At 37.2% G+C, this 15,551-nt stretch overlaps 1 protein-coding gene across 2 annotated transcripts in view; it reads left to right on the top strand.

Annotated features, from left to right (window-relative positions):
* Nucleotides 1-2,455: 2,455 nt before the first annotated feature.
* Nucleotides 2,456-15,551, top strand: part of LOC120479665 (zinc finger MYM-type protein 4) — a 33,330-nt gene continuing 20,234 nt past the window's right edge. Inside the window, exons 1-14 of one of the 2 annotated variants that reach the window (XM_039672360.2) lie at nt 2,456-3,084; nt 4,269-4,407; nt 5,414-5,515; nt 8,921-8,969; nt 9,118-9,321; nt 10,184-10,285; nt 10,451-10,506; nt 11,464-11,634; nt 11,714-11,789; nt 11,986-12,403; nt 13,022-13,184; nt 13,997-14,203; nt 14,332-14,479; nt 14,855-14,970. In XM_039672360.2, coding sequence (XP_039528294.2) covers nt 3,020-3,084; nt 4,269-4,407; nt 5,414-5,515; nt 8,921-8,969; nt 9,118-9,321; nt 10,184-10,285; nt 10,451-10,506; nt 11,464-11,634; nt 11,714-11,789; nt 11,986-12,403; nt 13,022-13,184; nt 13,997-14,203; nt 14,332-14,479; nt 14,855-14,970 — 2,016 coding nt within the window. In that variant the 5' untranslated portion in view covers nt 2,456-3,019. Of the gene's footprint in view, nt 3,085-4,268; nt 4,408-5,413; nt 5,516-6,414; nt 6,575-8,920; nt 8,970-9,117; nt 9,322-10,183; nt 10,286-10,450; nt 10,507-11,463; nt 11,635-11,713; nt 11,790-11,985; nt 12,404-13,021; nt 13,185-13,996; nt 14,204-14,331; nt 14,480-14,854; nt 14,971-15,551 lie in introns of those variants that run through there. The other variant, XM_039672368.2, reaches the window with a different exon arrangement.

Here is a 15,551-nt window from a genome sequence, read left to right as displayed (position 1 = left end):
ATAAAATTGATTGTGTGACAACAATGATAAAATAATTTTTAAAATATAAAACTGCAACTTTTTGTCTCTCAATTCTGATTTTTTCTCGTGATTCTGACTTTATTTCTTAGAATTGCGAGTTCATATTGCAGACTTTATAACACGCAACTGTGACTTTAGTTGTATCACACAATGATTTTATAACTCATAAATGAATCAGTGAATATGCTGTCGATATCTTCTATGTTCTATGGAAGGACAGAAGGGCAAAATCTGTGAAACTGTTGTGTAAACACCTACTTACGCGTAGAAAACCAGTAGGTGGTGCTAATGTCCAATTATTTACTCATTAACATGCAATTTGCATTGCAGTTGTAAATACTCTCACCTATGGATCATAGGAACACTTGTTCAATTTCTCATGAATCCAATTATCTAATTAACCAATCACATGGCAGTTTGTTTGAATGCATTTAGGGGTGTGGTCCTGTTCAAGACAATCTCCTGAACTCCAAACTGAATGTCAGAATGGGAAAGAAAGGTTATTTAAGCCATTTTTGGCGTGGCATGGTTGTTGGTGCCAGACGGGCCGGTCTGAATATTTCACAATCTGCTCAGTTACTGGGATTTTCACGCACAACCATTTCTAGGGTTTACAAAGAATGGTGTGAAAAGGGAAAAAACATCCAGTTTGCCGCAGTCAGTGTTGGGGAATTTACTTTTAAAAAGTAGTGTAACTCTTTACTCATTTCTTCTTAAAAAAGTAATCTGTTACTTTACTTAGTTACCCCATATGGAAAGTAACTTTTTACGTTACTCGTTACTTTTATGTTGCTTGACTTTGGGCAGAACCCAATGTCTGTTCCTAAATGTGTAGGCCTACATAAAGTTCTACTAGTGTCATAAATGCATAATGCAGCAATCAAAATTTTGAATGTTTATGAAGAAATGCCCGTAAATGGATACGCATATGGGCGGCACTAGGGAGGGGCTAGAAAGAAAGCCGTGCACCCAGAAAGACCAAAGCTCCCTTTTTGCACCCCCAAAAATGTGAAAATGCCTTGTTGACGCTAGAAGTCAGAGGAGAGTGGGCCGACTGATTCAAGCCAAGGGGGTAATCCATCGACCGGAAGCTAAGCCTCGCGGGAGCTGCCATCTTGTAGCAGAACTTCACTTGCGTTAGCATTCCCATTCATTTTGGCGTCACTTTGACAGCAAATAACTTTACATCTGAGGCGTTTGAAGACCCCATTTGTGCTTTATTTATTTCTAAAGAAACACGACAATGTATAAAATGCTCCATTACCTTGTAGCTTAAGGTAATGCACGTGCAAGGTAATGCACGTGCACGTGTAATGCAATAAGGTAATTGCACATGCCAGATGGAGTAACCAGAATAACTCCACCATTTTTAAATAGTTTGGCCAGAGATTACTAAACTTACTACTAAACTAACTAAACTTTTTAGTTTTTTAATAAATAGTAATCACTTCGAGATTACTAAACTTACAACTATTATTATGGCAACTCGGAAGAATACGGCATGGTCAAACGAGGGGGTGCAGACTTTCCTTTGTTTGGTTGCCGATGAGAGGATCCAGCGAGAGCTTGATAGGGCAACGAGGAATGAACGGCGTAGGCCTATGACGACCGGGTACTATTTGTGGCGGTACTGTCTGCAATGGAAAACAGAGCGAAAAGCGAGCCGAGTCAAGCCGAGGCGAGCCGAGTCGAGTCGAGCTGGTACTGGTAATGGAAAAGCGCCATTAGTGCCCTGATAATTTGATTGGTCCTAACAGCTCTGGTTCGAGCATAGATGCTCCACAATGGATAAAGTTCAGACCGAACTTCCCGACCTCGAATGTTGTGGATGGGGATAAGTTCGGCTGGGACACACGTCATAAAAAGGCCATCTTTAACGGTTGCTCTCTGACGCTTAGTTACACGCATCCTGTCACTTAACTGACCTGTCAATCATCTTGTCAAACATAAAATCCTCTACATTTAATTTAATTTCCTATTGTATCTAAGAGAAATGCATGGATGACATTGCATAAATATTTTTTTATCAGCTTAAATGTTGATAATTTGTCACCCAAACCCATTTATCTAAACACAATGACTTTATTCTCGATAATGAGTTTATTCTCAATATTGTTTTTAACTTTTTTGAAATTTTACGAGTTTTTTCTCGAAACACATATATTCTCGATATTTAATGAGTTTATTCTCAAGATTGTATTTTGAGTTTTTTTCTCAAAATTTAACGAGTTTAAGTTCGCATTATAATGTCTTTAATCTCGAGATGTTTTTATTTTTGTTATTATCGCTTGTCCCTAATCCTCTTCCATAGACAATGGATGACTTTATTAAAAAAAAAAAAAAAAAAAAAGTCCGCCAGTAGCAGGCACTCGTGCAACGGAAACAATGACGCACATCCGAACACGGGCACGAGCACGGACTCCGAAAATCCACCGGATATAGTAGACCATCCGGGGACTTCTGGCATACTCTTTTAAACATACTATGCTTTAGGACACACTTATTTGAATCTCACATATATAGGGTGGAAAGTATGGATATTGAGACGCAGGACTAATCGGCTAATCCCTATCAAGAGGGAACATTCCGGTCTCTCTTGAATCCAACACGGAAGTAACTTAAATTGCAATTCTTCGACGGGCCGCTAGAGACAGGCTCCGAAAGTGAGTCCATCCCATAGACCACCCATGCCTAATAACTTTACAGCAGCATAAAAAATATGTTTACATCCTGGTACAAAACGTGGTTTTGGTCTCTATAGCTATTTTGCCCTTCATGACAACTGTGAGGAGGCTGACCTTTTTATAACTCAACCGTTTAAATTATATTAAGCCTTGCAAGTTATGCAAAAATAAGGATGGCCACTTGAGTGACAGGTGATTGCCGCTGATGTCACTCACTACTGCTGTCTGTTCTGTTGACGTCTCGTCACCTCAACACTTGGCATCTCTGCCGTTTGTACTTTTCTCGGGACTATTTCAAACAATATTCAAATAATATGTCTTGCGCTGCGATTAATTGTACTAGAAGAGCGTCCAAAAAGTCTGGGGTCCATTTTTTCCGGTGAGTGAAATTCTAATAATAAATTGTATTTATTAATTTATTTAAAACTTTACTACACTTCCTGAATTGCACAGACAGATTAGTTGTAGGCTGAAACAGACGGGATGAAGCAGTCTGAAACGTTGGCATAAACTATTCAATATAGCGTAACTAACGCACTATTGGAAGTATTTTGTTTTAATTGTTGACTTGTCCTCAAAAATATAGGAAATATGCTTATTAACGCTTATGCTGCATTAGGGACATTTTTGGTCTTTTGCAGTTTAATTTCTTTGACCATTTTGGCTGTTTTAATGCAAATGGTATGAAATTTGGCAAAATTGTGACTTTTTGGATACATGTAAAAAATGTGATCCCATTTTGCAAAATATGTATAACACACACTGTGTAGATCAAATAGTAACACTCAGCACCATAAAGACCAAAAATGGCCCATTGAAACCCATTAAAACGTTGTTTAAATCTGATCGAGGCTGTCAGTAATACATGAAACATGATTTTTGCACAAACATCCTTTCATTTTGAAGCAAAAGCATTATATTTGCATTATATAGTGTATTCCACCAGATGACGTCACTACATATTTATTCCCCATGGGTGGAAATGCACCTTATTTTAGGCAATAGGCAATGTTTAATAGGTGGCCATTTTTGGTCTCTAACGCGCTAAGTGGGATTTTTTGCAAAGTGGGACTGTGATAATCCAAATCTAAAGTTTTCTCTTTGCATTTAGTTTATTGAAAATAATTGAATTTTTGTGTTTTTTCCTCTTATACAAATCGATGGTTTCGCAAACAAAACTGGTAATTAAAGGGTTAAAATCCTGAAATTGAATACATTTTTGGTAGTTATGATGAGGACTGATGCTGGTTAAAAGATTTAACTTGGTAAAAGTGGAAAATAATAATAATATATAATATTTTTTTAGGCAATGTTTAATATGTGGCCATTTTTGGTCCTTAATGCACTCAACGGTGTTAAAAATCTAATGCAGCACAAGGGTTAAGTAACTTACTCAAGAATAGACAGTGAAGTGGAACCGAATGAGGACTGTGATGTCCACCACCTTTTTTTTAAAGATATAATATTTGTATTATGACCTTTTTGACACTAGTAATTATAGTTGTATTGTTTTAATGTAAAGTAGCCTGTGAAGGAGGTTACTATCTATTTGTCTGTGTAAAGTTTTCCTCTAGGTGATTCAGACTATCACAGGCTGGATCAGTGGGTGCACAACGTTAGACGACTGAATTGGACCCCTAGCAAGGATTCTCGTCTGTGCAGTGAACACTTCGAGAGTCATCACTTCACCACTGACTCCAGGGTACAGAGACCTTGTTTCATACATTACAAAGAGTCAAGCAATTTATTGGTTTAAATTGGCGAATTATTGACCATCATACATGAATTTACATTACTTCAACTAAGTATTTGATTAGGTTACTGTTAAGGTGAAATTACTGACGCAAAAATCCAAATGAAGATTTTAACAAGCAAGCAACATGACCACTTTTTGCCAACATTTACATTTCAGTGCATTTAAAGGAACACTTCGACTTTTTGGGATTTTAGCTTATTCACCATATCCGCCAGAGTTAGATAAGTTCATACATAGCTTTTTCATCTCTGTGTGTGCTGTAACTCTGTCTGACGCACCCACCGCTAGCCTAGCTTAGCACAAAGACTGGATGTAAATGGATACAGCTAGCATACTAATCCCAATAAGAGGCAAAATTACGCAAACATTTTCCTAATTATATGTTGTGATTTGTATAGTCACAGAGTGTACAAATAACAAGGTCATATGAGACACAGCCATCTTTTAACCTTCATGGTATTACCTGGTCTCCCCTGTTTATTTTCGCAGCTCTTTTCAATACAACAAACACCCATTATTGTATACTATGCTTTTATTACTCCAACTCTGAACGAACTCTTTGCTCCTCACCACGGTCCGTCTCGGGGGCTGCGGTAATCACTCCGCCCAAGTAGCAGTGCTTTGCCTTCTGAGAATATAGTTCCCAATATTTATATGGTTAAAAGATGGCTGTGTCTCATATGTTAATGCAAATACCCTAACCCTATCACAGACTGAGAATTGCACACAAAAAAAAATCTCTTTGTGAAATTCATGTTGGAAAAATGATTCTCCAGGTGATACAGCAGAACACAGCATGATTCTAAGTGAAGTTGCATATTCTTTTAATAGCAATAATAATGTTAATGTGTAATCTGTACTTCTATACTACGTAGTGATAGACCGATTAATGAAACAAACACATACATCTCTGTTATGTCAAATTTTTTATGTTTCTTGTCATTTTTTTTAGGGAAGAACATGCCTGAAGGACACCTCTGTGCCTACTGTTTTCTCTTACTACAAGAATAAAGAACAAAAGCCAAAAAGAAGACGCTTGGTAAAGATTAATGAGGTAGTAAGTGACATCCCTATTTCTGCTGTAAATAGTAATGAGGAGCTTGCATATATAGACAACAGGAGTAGTGCCAACAGCCTTGCTGCCAATCAGAGCAAGGTCATGATGATGGAAGACACATCTGAACAGGCATTTATTTGTTGCTCAAGTCGTCATGCACAATGACATTGCTCTGACAGTGAATGTGTGTGAGGATGTTGGTTTGGGTAGCGGCGTTCAACACTCAAATCGGAGTGAAAAACTTGGACACTCAGCATCAGGTCACTTTTACACTATGCCTAGCAGCTCTCTGAGTGATCACTACTACAATATTTCAGAATCTTTCCGAAAACACTTAAATGGAAAGCTTATAGATCTTATAGCACCGCCCATTTTCAATGCAGAAAAGGTATCTTCAGAACCTGTTGCTTCTTTCACAGCTTTAAAATGTCATGTTGCTGAGGAGAAGAAAGTCGGAAAAGACAGTTTGCTCATCGATGATGGATGAAATGTACATTCATAATCAAACTGAGTTTGGCGGGGACCAAATTCGAATCATCCAAGAGAGCCTTGTTAGGCTTCATGCAATCGGAGTAAGGGTCGCCTTCTTGACGTGTGATAGACCCTCCCAAAACTTACCAACGATCCGGGAGCTTGGTGCAAACTTGGGCGTCATGACATGAGACGTTACTTTCTCCATCCTGAGGATCACACACACAAATCCATGTGCACTTGCTTTATTGCTTAATGCATGCCAGCTTTATACTAAAACAAAACACTTCGTTCCTTTATAATAATACATTTAATATTATAAATTGAATTGTTAAATGATTGCTTTTATTGCACATGAATAAATTATTCGGATTTGGAAGAGTTTATGTGCTTCTGGATCTGCATTTCCCCTCCCGGACACCAGGGTGCAGCAGAACACATTGAGCTTGTTGGGAAGCAGCAGGAGCTCGAATCGCGTTGTTGCTTTGGCGAAAGGCTTTGTACGTACAATACTACAGTGAAGACGTTTAAAACATCAGGAGAACGCATGAAAGCCCCCGTTTGAAAGCTGATCTTTATCTCTTCGTGAGTATATAATTAAACCCTCACAACTTTTTCAATTTATAGCATCATTTCCTCTCTGTTCCCTCTCAAATGTAGCCTTGCTAGCACGCATGCGAATGCATAACGCAGGTCTGCGAGTACGATGCTGATGATCAATAGTTTTAAGCTCAGATTTGATAGTAAACCATTAATAAGCGCTTGTGTGCACATGGGATCGCTGTTATTAAATATATTGTGTTGCATTATTAACATGGCGGAAAATGCAGTACATGCAGGGGGTCTGCAGCAGCAGGCATCTCTCAATGGATTTCTCAAAAGTCGTTAACGTTAGCTTGGGTTCCATTGTAATGCTGGTGACCTCTATATTGAAATACATGTGAATATACACTGATACGGTTCATTATAGTTTATTTTCAGGTGTGTATGTGTTCTAGCTGCAGACCCGCGCCTTCAGCACTCAATGACGTCACGCGCACTCTCTGCCAGGGAACCGGAAATACGTAATTGGTTGGTTTAGCCCTTCCCCCTCTCAATGAAGAATTTGGGATAAATGGATAAAAGTTTTAAAAAATACTAATGAAATGATAATAGCGATAGATTTTTCTTTGAAATGTGTCTTAAATCTGAGTCTACCGGATTATTGAAAATGAAAAGAAGTGTCCCACCCTCTTCTGCAGTAGCCATCTTGGTTCCAGAAGTATTTTTTCCATTCATTTTTCCCATAGTGATTTAAAAAAAAAAAAAATTGTTTTAGGCTCTGTCTGAAATCACCCCCTATATACTATTTTAATGGACAGCCATTTCCATTTATAGTGAAATCACCCCCTATATACTATTTTAATGGACAGCCATTTCCATTTATAGTGGTGTCCGAAACCATAGTGGAAGTTATCGAGTGCACATATTCAATCCCACGAGTGTACAACCAATGTACTACAATGGCTAGAGAATACCCATAATGCACTCTGACGGTCACATCACAGGGTCTCGCCAGAAGATGATATCCGTAGCTGAATCATCAATCTATCCATTTTCCAAACCGCTGGTCCAATGTGGCTCCAGCGTAATATCATACAGGTATAAATGAATTCTTACTGGAGCTGTCAGTTTTCTAAGTTTCAAAAGATTGTTTAACCGCAAGCACAAACTGCCGCTCTTCCTGCAATAGTCAGTGTCTGAATTCACTCTCTTGTTTTCATTCACTACTTCCAGTAGACTATATTAGTGGAGTAATTTTGGGAATGGTGGTGAATACAGGTATATGGGCTGATTTTGAACACGGTTGCTTTGCTATGCTAAATATTGACTAGGCTAGTATGAAAGCAATCCGGTCGAATGTGCTTTCGACTGCCTCTGGAAAGGGTTGAAAGAAGACAAGCTCAAAGCGTTTTGGACCCCATTTATATCTGTGTTATTTAGCGTCATTCTCTTGTGGTCCAGTCGATCAGGGGCCAAAATTGTCTCAAGTATTTTCTGGACATTTTCCTGTGGTTTGACCAAAAGTTAACAGAAAAAGAATTTTTAATTGTCCCTGAATACATTTATAGTGTAATGTAAGAAAACCTATGTACAATTGGTGCTAATTATGAAGTCCTGCAGGCTTAGAGGGACACATTCTAATTTTTAAACTGGCAATTTCTTCTTTCAATAACAGAGAAGGGCAAGTTTCACCCTTTATTAAAATAAAGATGTCAAATTTTGTGAATATTGTGTAGGTTAAGGTTCTTATTTATTTCTTTGAAGTTTTTCTCCTGTACCATTTAGCTCCTAATATTTTACTTTTAGGTGCTGATATTTTACCCTGTGAAACTTTCAAAACATATTTATATATATATTTTTTAATCTTACCTACCCCAAACTTTTAAACAGTAGTGTACTTTTCAGTGCCACAGTTGGTCAGCTCAAATCTCACATAAATGGACATACATTTAATCAGAAGAGTTGAAGATGACAAAGCTATAATTTCTTAGCCAGAGGAAAAAAGAAGGAAAAGCATTTATTTAATTGAGGGATGGAATAGTATGTGAATTAATCTTCTTAAATGTTGAAAAGCTTTTTGTTGTTCTTTTTTTACATTCTGAATAGGTAGTTAACCTTTTTTTAAGGATTTTTAACCTTGACACGTCTTTTTTTCTCTCTTTATTATGCCAGTGTTACTATTTTATATGGAATGTTTGGTAAATAAATTTGACTTGTAAGAGAATTAAACAGTTTCTGCATGAGAATGTCAATTTCATGCTGCAGTCACAATGAAAAAAGTTCATGTTGAATGTCAATTGCCCTTTTCTGTCTTCAATTTTATTTGTTTTATCCAATATGCCGATACTAAAACTAAACGTTTCACTCTTTCTGTCTTTTGAACTCTAGCAAATCAGCACTCTGCCAGCAGATCTGGGCCAGATGGACCAGTCATCAGGTACGAAACCAAACACATAAATTTCAAGGTGGCAATTTCACCCGCTTTAAACTTCATTTGTTGTTGCTGTAGGTCATTTTTTGTTAGTTTCGTGATCATCCCTCATGCTGATATATTAAACCTTATTTGTCTTTTCTTTCTCCGTTAGAGCTTGAAGTTAAAGCTTCTGCTGATCAGGGTGAGAGCAGCAGTGGTCTGCCAGTGGAGGATGAGCTTGATGGACTTCCAGTCTTTGGAACAGATGAAGATGATTGGGAAGTAGACAGTAGCTTTGCTCAGAAGGCTTTTGATGGGAACAGTAATGATAAAAATGAAAGTCAAGATGGACTGCCAACTAGTGGTGCTGAAGCAGGTGAGTTTGAACATTTTAATTCATTTACTAAGCAATATTTCATATGCTAAATAGTTTCTGCAGTCATATCGGGTCTCATTTACTAAGCATATTCACAAATTTGTGCATGAAATCTGAGTTCAAACAAAGGATTCAGCAATAATAAAAGATGTTTTGTTTGTCAGGATGTTTTATTCAAATGACTAACCTTGAGCATGAGGTCACTCATTTAGAATACTCCAAATTCATTAACAGTAGAGTGAGGATAAGAATAAATTAACGTGTACGGAGTTGTTAGGTGAGAAGTTTACTTGTACGTACAAATACAAAGTAATAAATATGAAGTAATAATTATTAGTGAATGGGACGCATTGTTTTTAATTTATTTATGCAGTAAATCATAATTTAGATGTCAAAGGAACTAGACTGTTCTCATGAAATGGCGTATGTATGACACGCCAATTCATGTTTTCATTTTTGGTGTGCTATCAACACTCATAATCGCTTTTCAGCGTTTTTATGAATGCCGTTAACTTAACGTTACATTACTGTATATATAAATCTATGACCTACCCCGTCCCTAAACCTACCCATCACTGGGGTTAATACCATTTATGAGTCTTCCCCTACCATCCTAGGAAAAAAAAAAAACGCTCCCCAGATGTAGATCTACATTTTGCTTCGTTTCGCTCGGATATTAAATGGCGTAGACATGCACGCATACACGTGGCTAGTTCAAAATTCGTATAGATAACACGCCACTTGACTTGAAAGGTAAAAAGTCATGATGCCATGTTGAAGGAACTAGTTCTTTAATGTGGGTGAATTATAAATGAGAATGTATTTGAACAATTCTGGACTAACTGGGCTCCTCTGACTACAGAAGAGAATAGCTCCTCTACCAATGGAACATCAGAAATGGATGTGGAGAGAGCGAAGGTTTCTGAAGGCACCCCTGTCACCCCCTCATCAGACACTATTATAGGTAAAAGATAATGAGATTATGCTTTATACAATATACTAAAGTAATTCTGCTGCCTCTCCCAGAATAATTTACTCTGGTATGAGTACACTGGTGTTATGATGATGCCTTAAGAAAATTATGGAGCTGCATATATGTAAAAATGCTTCTTTTGTCCTACTGTGTCAGATATCCAAGATGTACAGTCTGAGCTCAGGATTGAGTCATCGCGAAGTGATGCCAACGTAAGTTTGGGTTAAAAACAGTGTCAAATATTGGGTGTTAATAAAAACATGTGCTCTGGGGCCTCTTTTTTAGTTAAGTAATAATTTATAGGATCCACGTTTGCTCCCAAAACATCCTAAATTCTTCATGTCATGATTCAGCAAGGTGCTGAAGGTTATTGGATATTTGATTTGAAGGTAGATTGATTTGATATTTGAAAGGATACTCCACTTTTTTTTGGAAATAGGCTCATTTTACCACTCCCCCAGAGTTAAACAGTTGGGTTTTACCATTTTCGAATGTAATCAGACGATTTTCTGATATTTAGAAGAATATCAGTAACCAGACAGTTTTTGGTCTCATTGACTTCCATAGTATATTTTTTTCCTACTATGGAAGTGAATGAGACCAGAAACTGTCTGGTTACTGATATTCTTCTAAATATCAGAAAATCGGCTGAATGGATTTGAAAACGGTAAAACTCAACTGTTTAACTCTGGGGGAGTGGTAAAATGAGCCTATTTCCAAAAAAAAGTGGAGTATCCCTTTAACAAGTAGTTAACAAGTACCCCAATGAAGTGGCCACTTAATGTATGTGGTTTAAAGGTTGTATCAGCGATTTCAGGCCCAAACATAAATGGTCATATTCATCTAATCTTTCCTAACGATCCGCTTGCGTCTCTGTAGACAGCCAAGGCTCTGAGATCTGCACACAAAAACAATTGGTTTCACCAACCACTCAAAATCAAAATAAATAGTGATTTATTTACTAAAACCCTATTTATTTTGATTTTGAGTAAGATTGTGAAGTAGGAAAGATTAGATGAATGTGATCTTTTATGTTTGGGCCTTTTTTGGGCCAGAAATTGCTGATACAAGCTTTAAGGTGAAGGATTGTTTTATTCCTTTTGCACATTTTTTTTTTTACTTGTTGTTTGAGTGTTAAATGGGCCTGTGTATTTTGTATTTATTCCCAGTTACAGACGGAGATTCCTTTGGAATCCACAGATAGAGAAACCACTTACTCGCCTGTAATAAGAATTAAGGATGAGCCTATTGATGAAGACTACGATAAAGCATTAATGCCTCAGTCTGACATGAGCCGTATTAAACAGGAGCTTGACGGTTCTGAAAGTAATGAGAACGAGGTGAGATTTGGTCTTGTTCTGTTCAGCGGTGCTGTTCAATCCGTGTCTCATGTACTAAATGGCTTTTGACTAATTTCAGGCCTCCTCTGCATCTGATGAACTGAGGATTAGCTCCGTTTTCTCTGTCAGTGGAAGTAGCAGTGATGCAGTTTCAGGTGAGAGCACAAAGATTTCTCTTTGTACGTGCAGGACGTCACTGTTTGTCACCGGCTTTAATGGTACTACTTTACATGAGGGCTACTTTGCATGGTGTTGCTAAAATTATATTAGTAATTTTTGACACAAGTTGATATATATCTTAACATTTATGTATTTGCTTCGAAATTTTCTAATGGGTTTGTTTTCATGCAGCTTCTGTGGCACACTCCCAGCCATCTTCATTCTCGGTAATGTCCCAGAACACGGCTTCTCTCAGAGGGACCACTATACTTCTGCCTACCCAATCCCAAACTCAGCTTCAGCTCCGACTGCAGCCCAAGACCCAGATGCATCCTCAAATCCAGACCCACACCCGAATGCAGCCGCCGTTGATGCAGCAAACCCACCTGCAGCCCCAGCCCCAGCCGCCCCAGATCCACGCGCCTCCACCCACAGTGAGGATCTGCTGCTCGGGCTGTTCTAAAGTCCTCCAGAAGGGTCAAACGGCGTTCCAGCGAAAAGGCTCCAACCAGTTGTTTTGTTCCACTGTTTGTCTAACTAGTTTCAGTTTACCCTCGGTTCAGTTTACCCCCATCATCGCTCCTAAGAAAACCTGCCACCTCTGCCTTAAGTGAGTACTTTAGGTTGTGTACTATATAATTGTTTTCCATCTTTTGTCAGTTTATTGTGTTTACAAAAACCTGAAAAAGTGTGTTGAATGGATAGTTTTCCTAAAAACCTGTGGCTTTCTTTCATTAAACTCAAAAGAAGTTCATCAGAAAACCTTTGCTCTTTGCCGTACATCAAAAATATATTGGGATTTTGAGGCTGTTATGCTGTAATTTTTGAAAATTTCAATGAAAATACAGTTAAGTACCATGTGCTTTCATAGAGGCTACATAAAATTATAATGTGATTATTATAAGTGTGCGCTTGGGACATGGCTTTTAATGGTGAGACTTGTTTTGGTAATCTGGCTCTTTTTAAAATTATTTAAAAAATATTTGGATTTATTGGCAAATATATATGTTATCGGCTTTCAAATATAAAGAGATATCGGTATCGGCCAAGATTGTCATATTGTTGCATCCCTACTTTTTAAATGTGGAAAAATATTATAAAACTGATAATGTTTCAAACATTTAATTTGATCATGCAAATTAAATTAATTATGTAAAGCTTTTAATGCAATTTATACAAATGGTATGTGGAATTGATCATTTTATTAAACTACTTTATTGTTCCAAAGGGTCATTGTCAATCTAAAGGACTTAATAACCATCCCCGTGGGCTCCATGAACACACTAAAGGAATTTTGCAGCCAAGCTTGTCTGAGTATTTATAAAGACAGGTATGAAGATGCACCTGTGGATCTATTTACACACTGCAGCGTGTGTAAGTTGGTCAAAGAGGTAAGGCTCATTATACAAATGCTCTAATTTCATTTTTTGGGGATTTTTGCATATACAAATTTGTTACTCCCTCATGGGCTGAGTTGTTTTGATTAAGGCACATTAAATGAAGTAGATTATTTGTATGTACAGTACAATGCAATGAATGTTGTAAGCCTAAACTGGCATTCAGTTTCCCAAATAAGCGGTACAAGATGTTATGTTCACAAACATTCCAAAAAAAATACAACAGGGCGTTACTTGGCTCGAGGGTGCAATTATCCTTGAAAGGCTTGTTTTCTCTGTTATGTTCCATTATGAGCAAATGAAACACTTGTACAATTTCTTAACATTTGGAGAATCCATTTTATATTTACCATCTTAACAACCATAAATGTACATAGTTTGTTCATTTAAAAAATAAACTTACCAGGGAAGTGTAATTAAACCATAGAAAGTAAAATAAACATTTAATAATTGTCCTCAGCCTGACATTCAGTCTTAATCTTAAAGTTGCCTAATTTTTTGCCAAGACATGATCCTGGAACAACATTTCTGTCTGAAGACATAATGCTTACACCCTAACCATAACCTGTTTGTAAAATCAGAGGGAAAGGATAGGTGAATGATAGCCCCGGCCTAACCCTTAAATTGACAAACTAAATTCACCCTTAAATCTGATTGGTTGATTGGAATGTTGCTACAGGATCAACTTGGTGAAAACAGTCCTTTAGCCCAATGCAAGGTCATAGAACATCAGTGCAACTTAGAATCCATGCAGTTTGAGCCTGTTTTTTTATCTGTTTTTTTTTTTTTTTTTTTTTGTATTACAGATTCAGCATGAAGTCACTCATCTTGGTGCCATACACAAGCTGTGCAGCGATGAATGCTTTGCACGCTTCAGGTCCTCCAGAAACCTCTACATGAGCTACTGTGAGAACTGTGGCAACTGTACTGCCTCAGGAAACTATCACCTGGTTCAGATAGAGGATAGTATTAAAAAGTTCTGCTGCACTGAATGCATCAGCAATTACAAACAGGTACCCCAACATTAAAAGTTCTTTGAACTCTGTTCTCTGCTCAAGCCATGTTAGTCAAGCATGGCCTAAATTGTTCATTTTAATAATTCAGGGGGGTTAAAGCTGTTGGCTTTTTCACTGTGTTGCAGAAGAGTGGCAAGCGGCTTCACTGTCCCTATTGCCAAGAAATCAAAAATATTGAACAAATGATGGAGGGGACAAACATACAGGGTGTAACGGAATTCTTCTGCTCTCAGAGATGTGTGGCCCTGAGTCAAGCGTCTCCCAGTTTGACAGGTACAAATTTTGTTGAAATAAAGCACCATGACAAGAGTGCATTACAATAGTCCAGTCTGGATGGAACCAGAGACTTAAGCAAAAGAAGGGCCTCTCTTGTTTAATTCTTTTTTTTAATTGTCTTCAATATCTTAAAAGCATGTTGTTGTTTTTTAGGAAAAGTAAAATTTAGTTTTGAAATGTATATAATTTTGAAATAAATGATTTATCATAACTTATTTCAGAATTAAATTATTGTTAAAATCTTCAATATATCAAAAACAGGCTTTTGTTTAGTAAAATTAAAATATTTCATTTTAGAAGTTTATTTTGTTTGATGAGATTCTAAAGATTTAGTTTTTCTTCTTGTGCTGATCCATCTGGCTTTTCTTTTAGGCACCTCTTTCCCATGCACAACTTGCAAGAAGTTAGCTGTTCCTCAGTATCACCTTGCCATTTCTGATGGGTCTATCAGAAACTTCTGCTCATTAGACTGTGTCGGCAAATTCCAGGTGTTGCATTCTTTCTCTATTTATTTAGTTTGACTAGTTTTAGTTTGAATAGTTTCACTATTTAGTTGTAGTTTGGGGTCGGTTAGAATCGGTGAAATCTCTTATGCTCACCAAAGCTCCATTTATTTGATCAAAAATACAGTTAGAACAGTAATATTGTAAAATTTGATTACAATTTGCAATTGTTTTCTTTTTGACATTTTAACCCTTTAAAACCGCACGTATCATATTTCATACACAAGTTTCTTAGACATATTGAATCAGTGAGAGCAATACTTTCTTTGAAAACCTGTTTTATCTATTTTGATACGTGTATTCTGCCATCTTGTGGAATTTCACTGTACTGCAGGCAGTAGAGGGGTAATTTTTCAGCTTTTCAAAATGGCGGCTGCGATCGGATCAGGAAAGACATTTTCGGCAGGAAAATAAAGGCTAATTTCAAGTTGTTAAGGTAAAAAATAATATTGGATTGCACCTGATATAATTAATTTAACACTTTCTGAAGTGAAATAATGCATAAGAGTTATAGTTAAATTACAAGTAAATCGTGTTGGAAATTGTGTATCAAATTTGATACTGCA

Source organism: Pimephales promelas, chromosome 15 (genome assembly GCF_988280905.1).
Source record: "Pimephales promelas chromosome 15, fPimPro1.hap1.1, whole genome shotgun sequence".
Lineage (NCBI taxonomy): Eukaryota > Metazoa > Chordata > Actinopteri > Cypriniformes > Leuciscidae > Pimephales > Pimephales promelas.
Note: the sequence above shows the minus strand (reverse complement) of the source record. Positions and strands in the feature narration are given on the sequence as shown.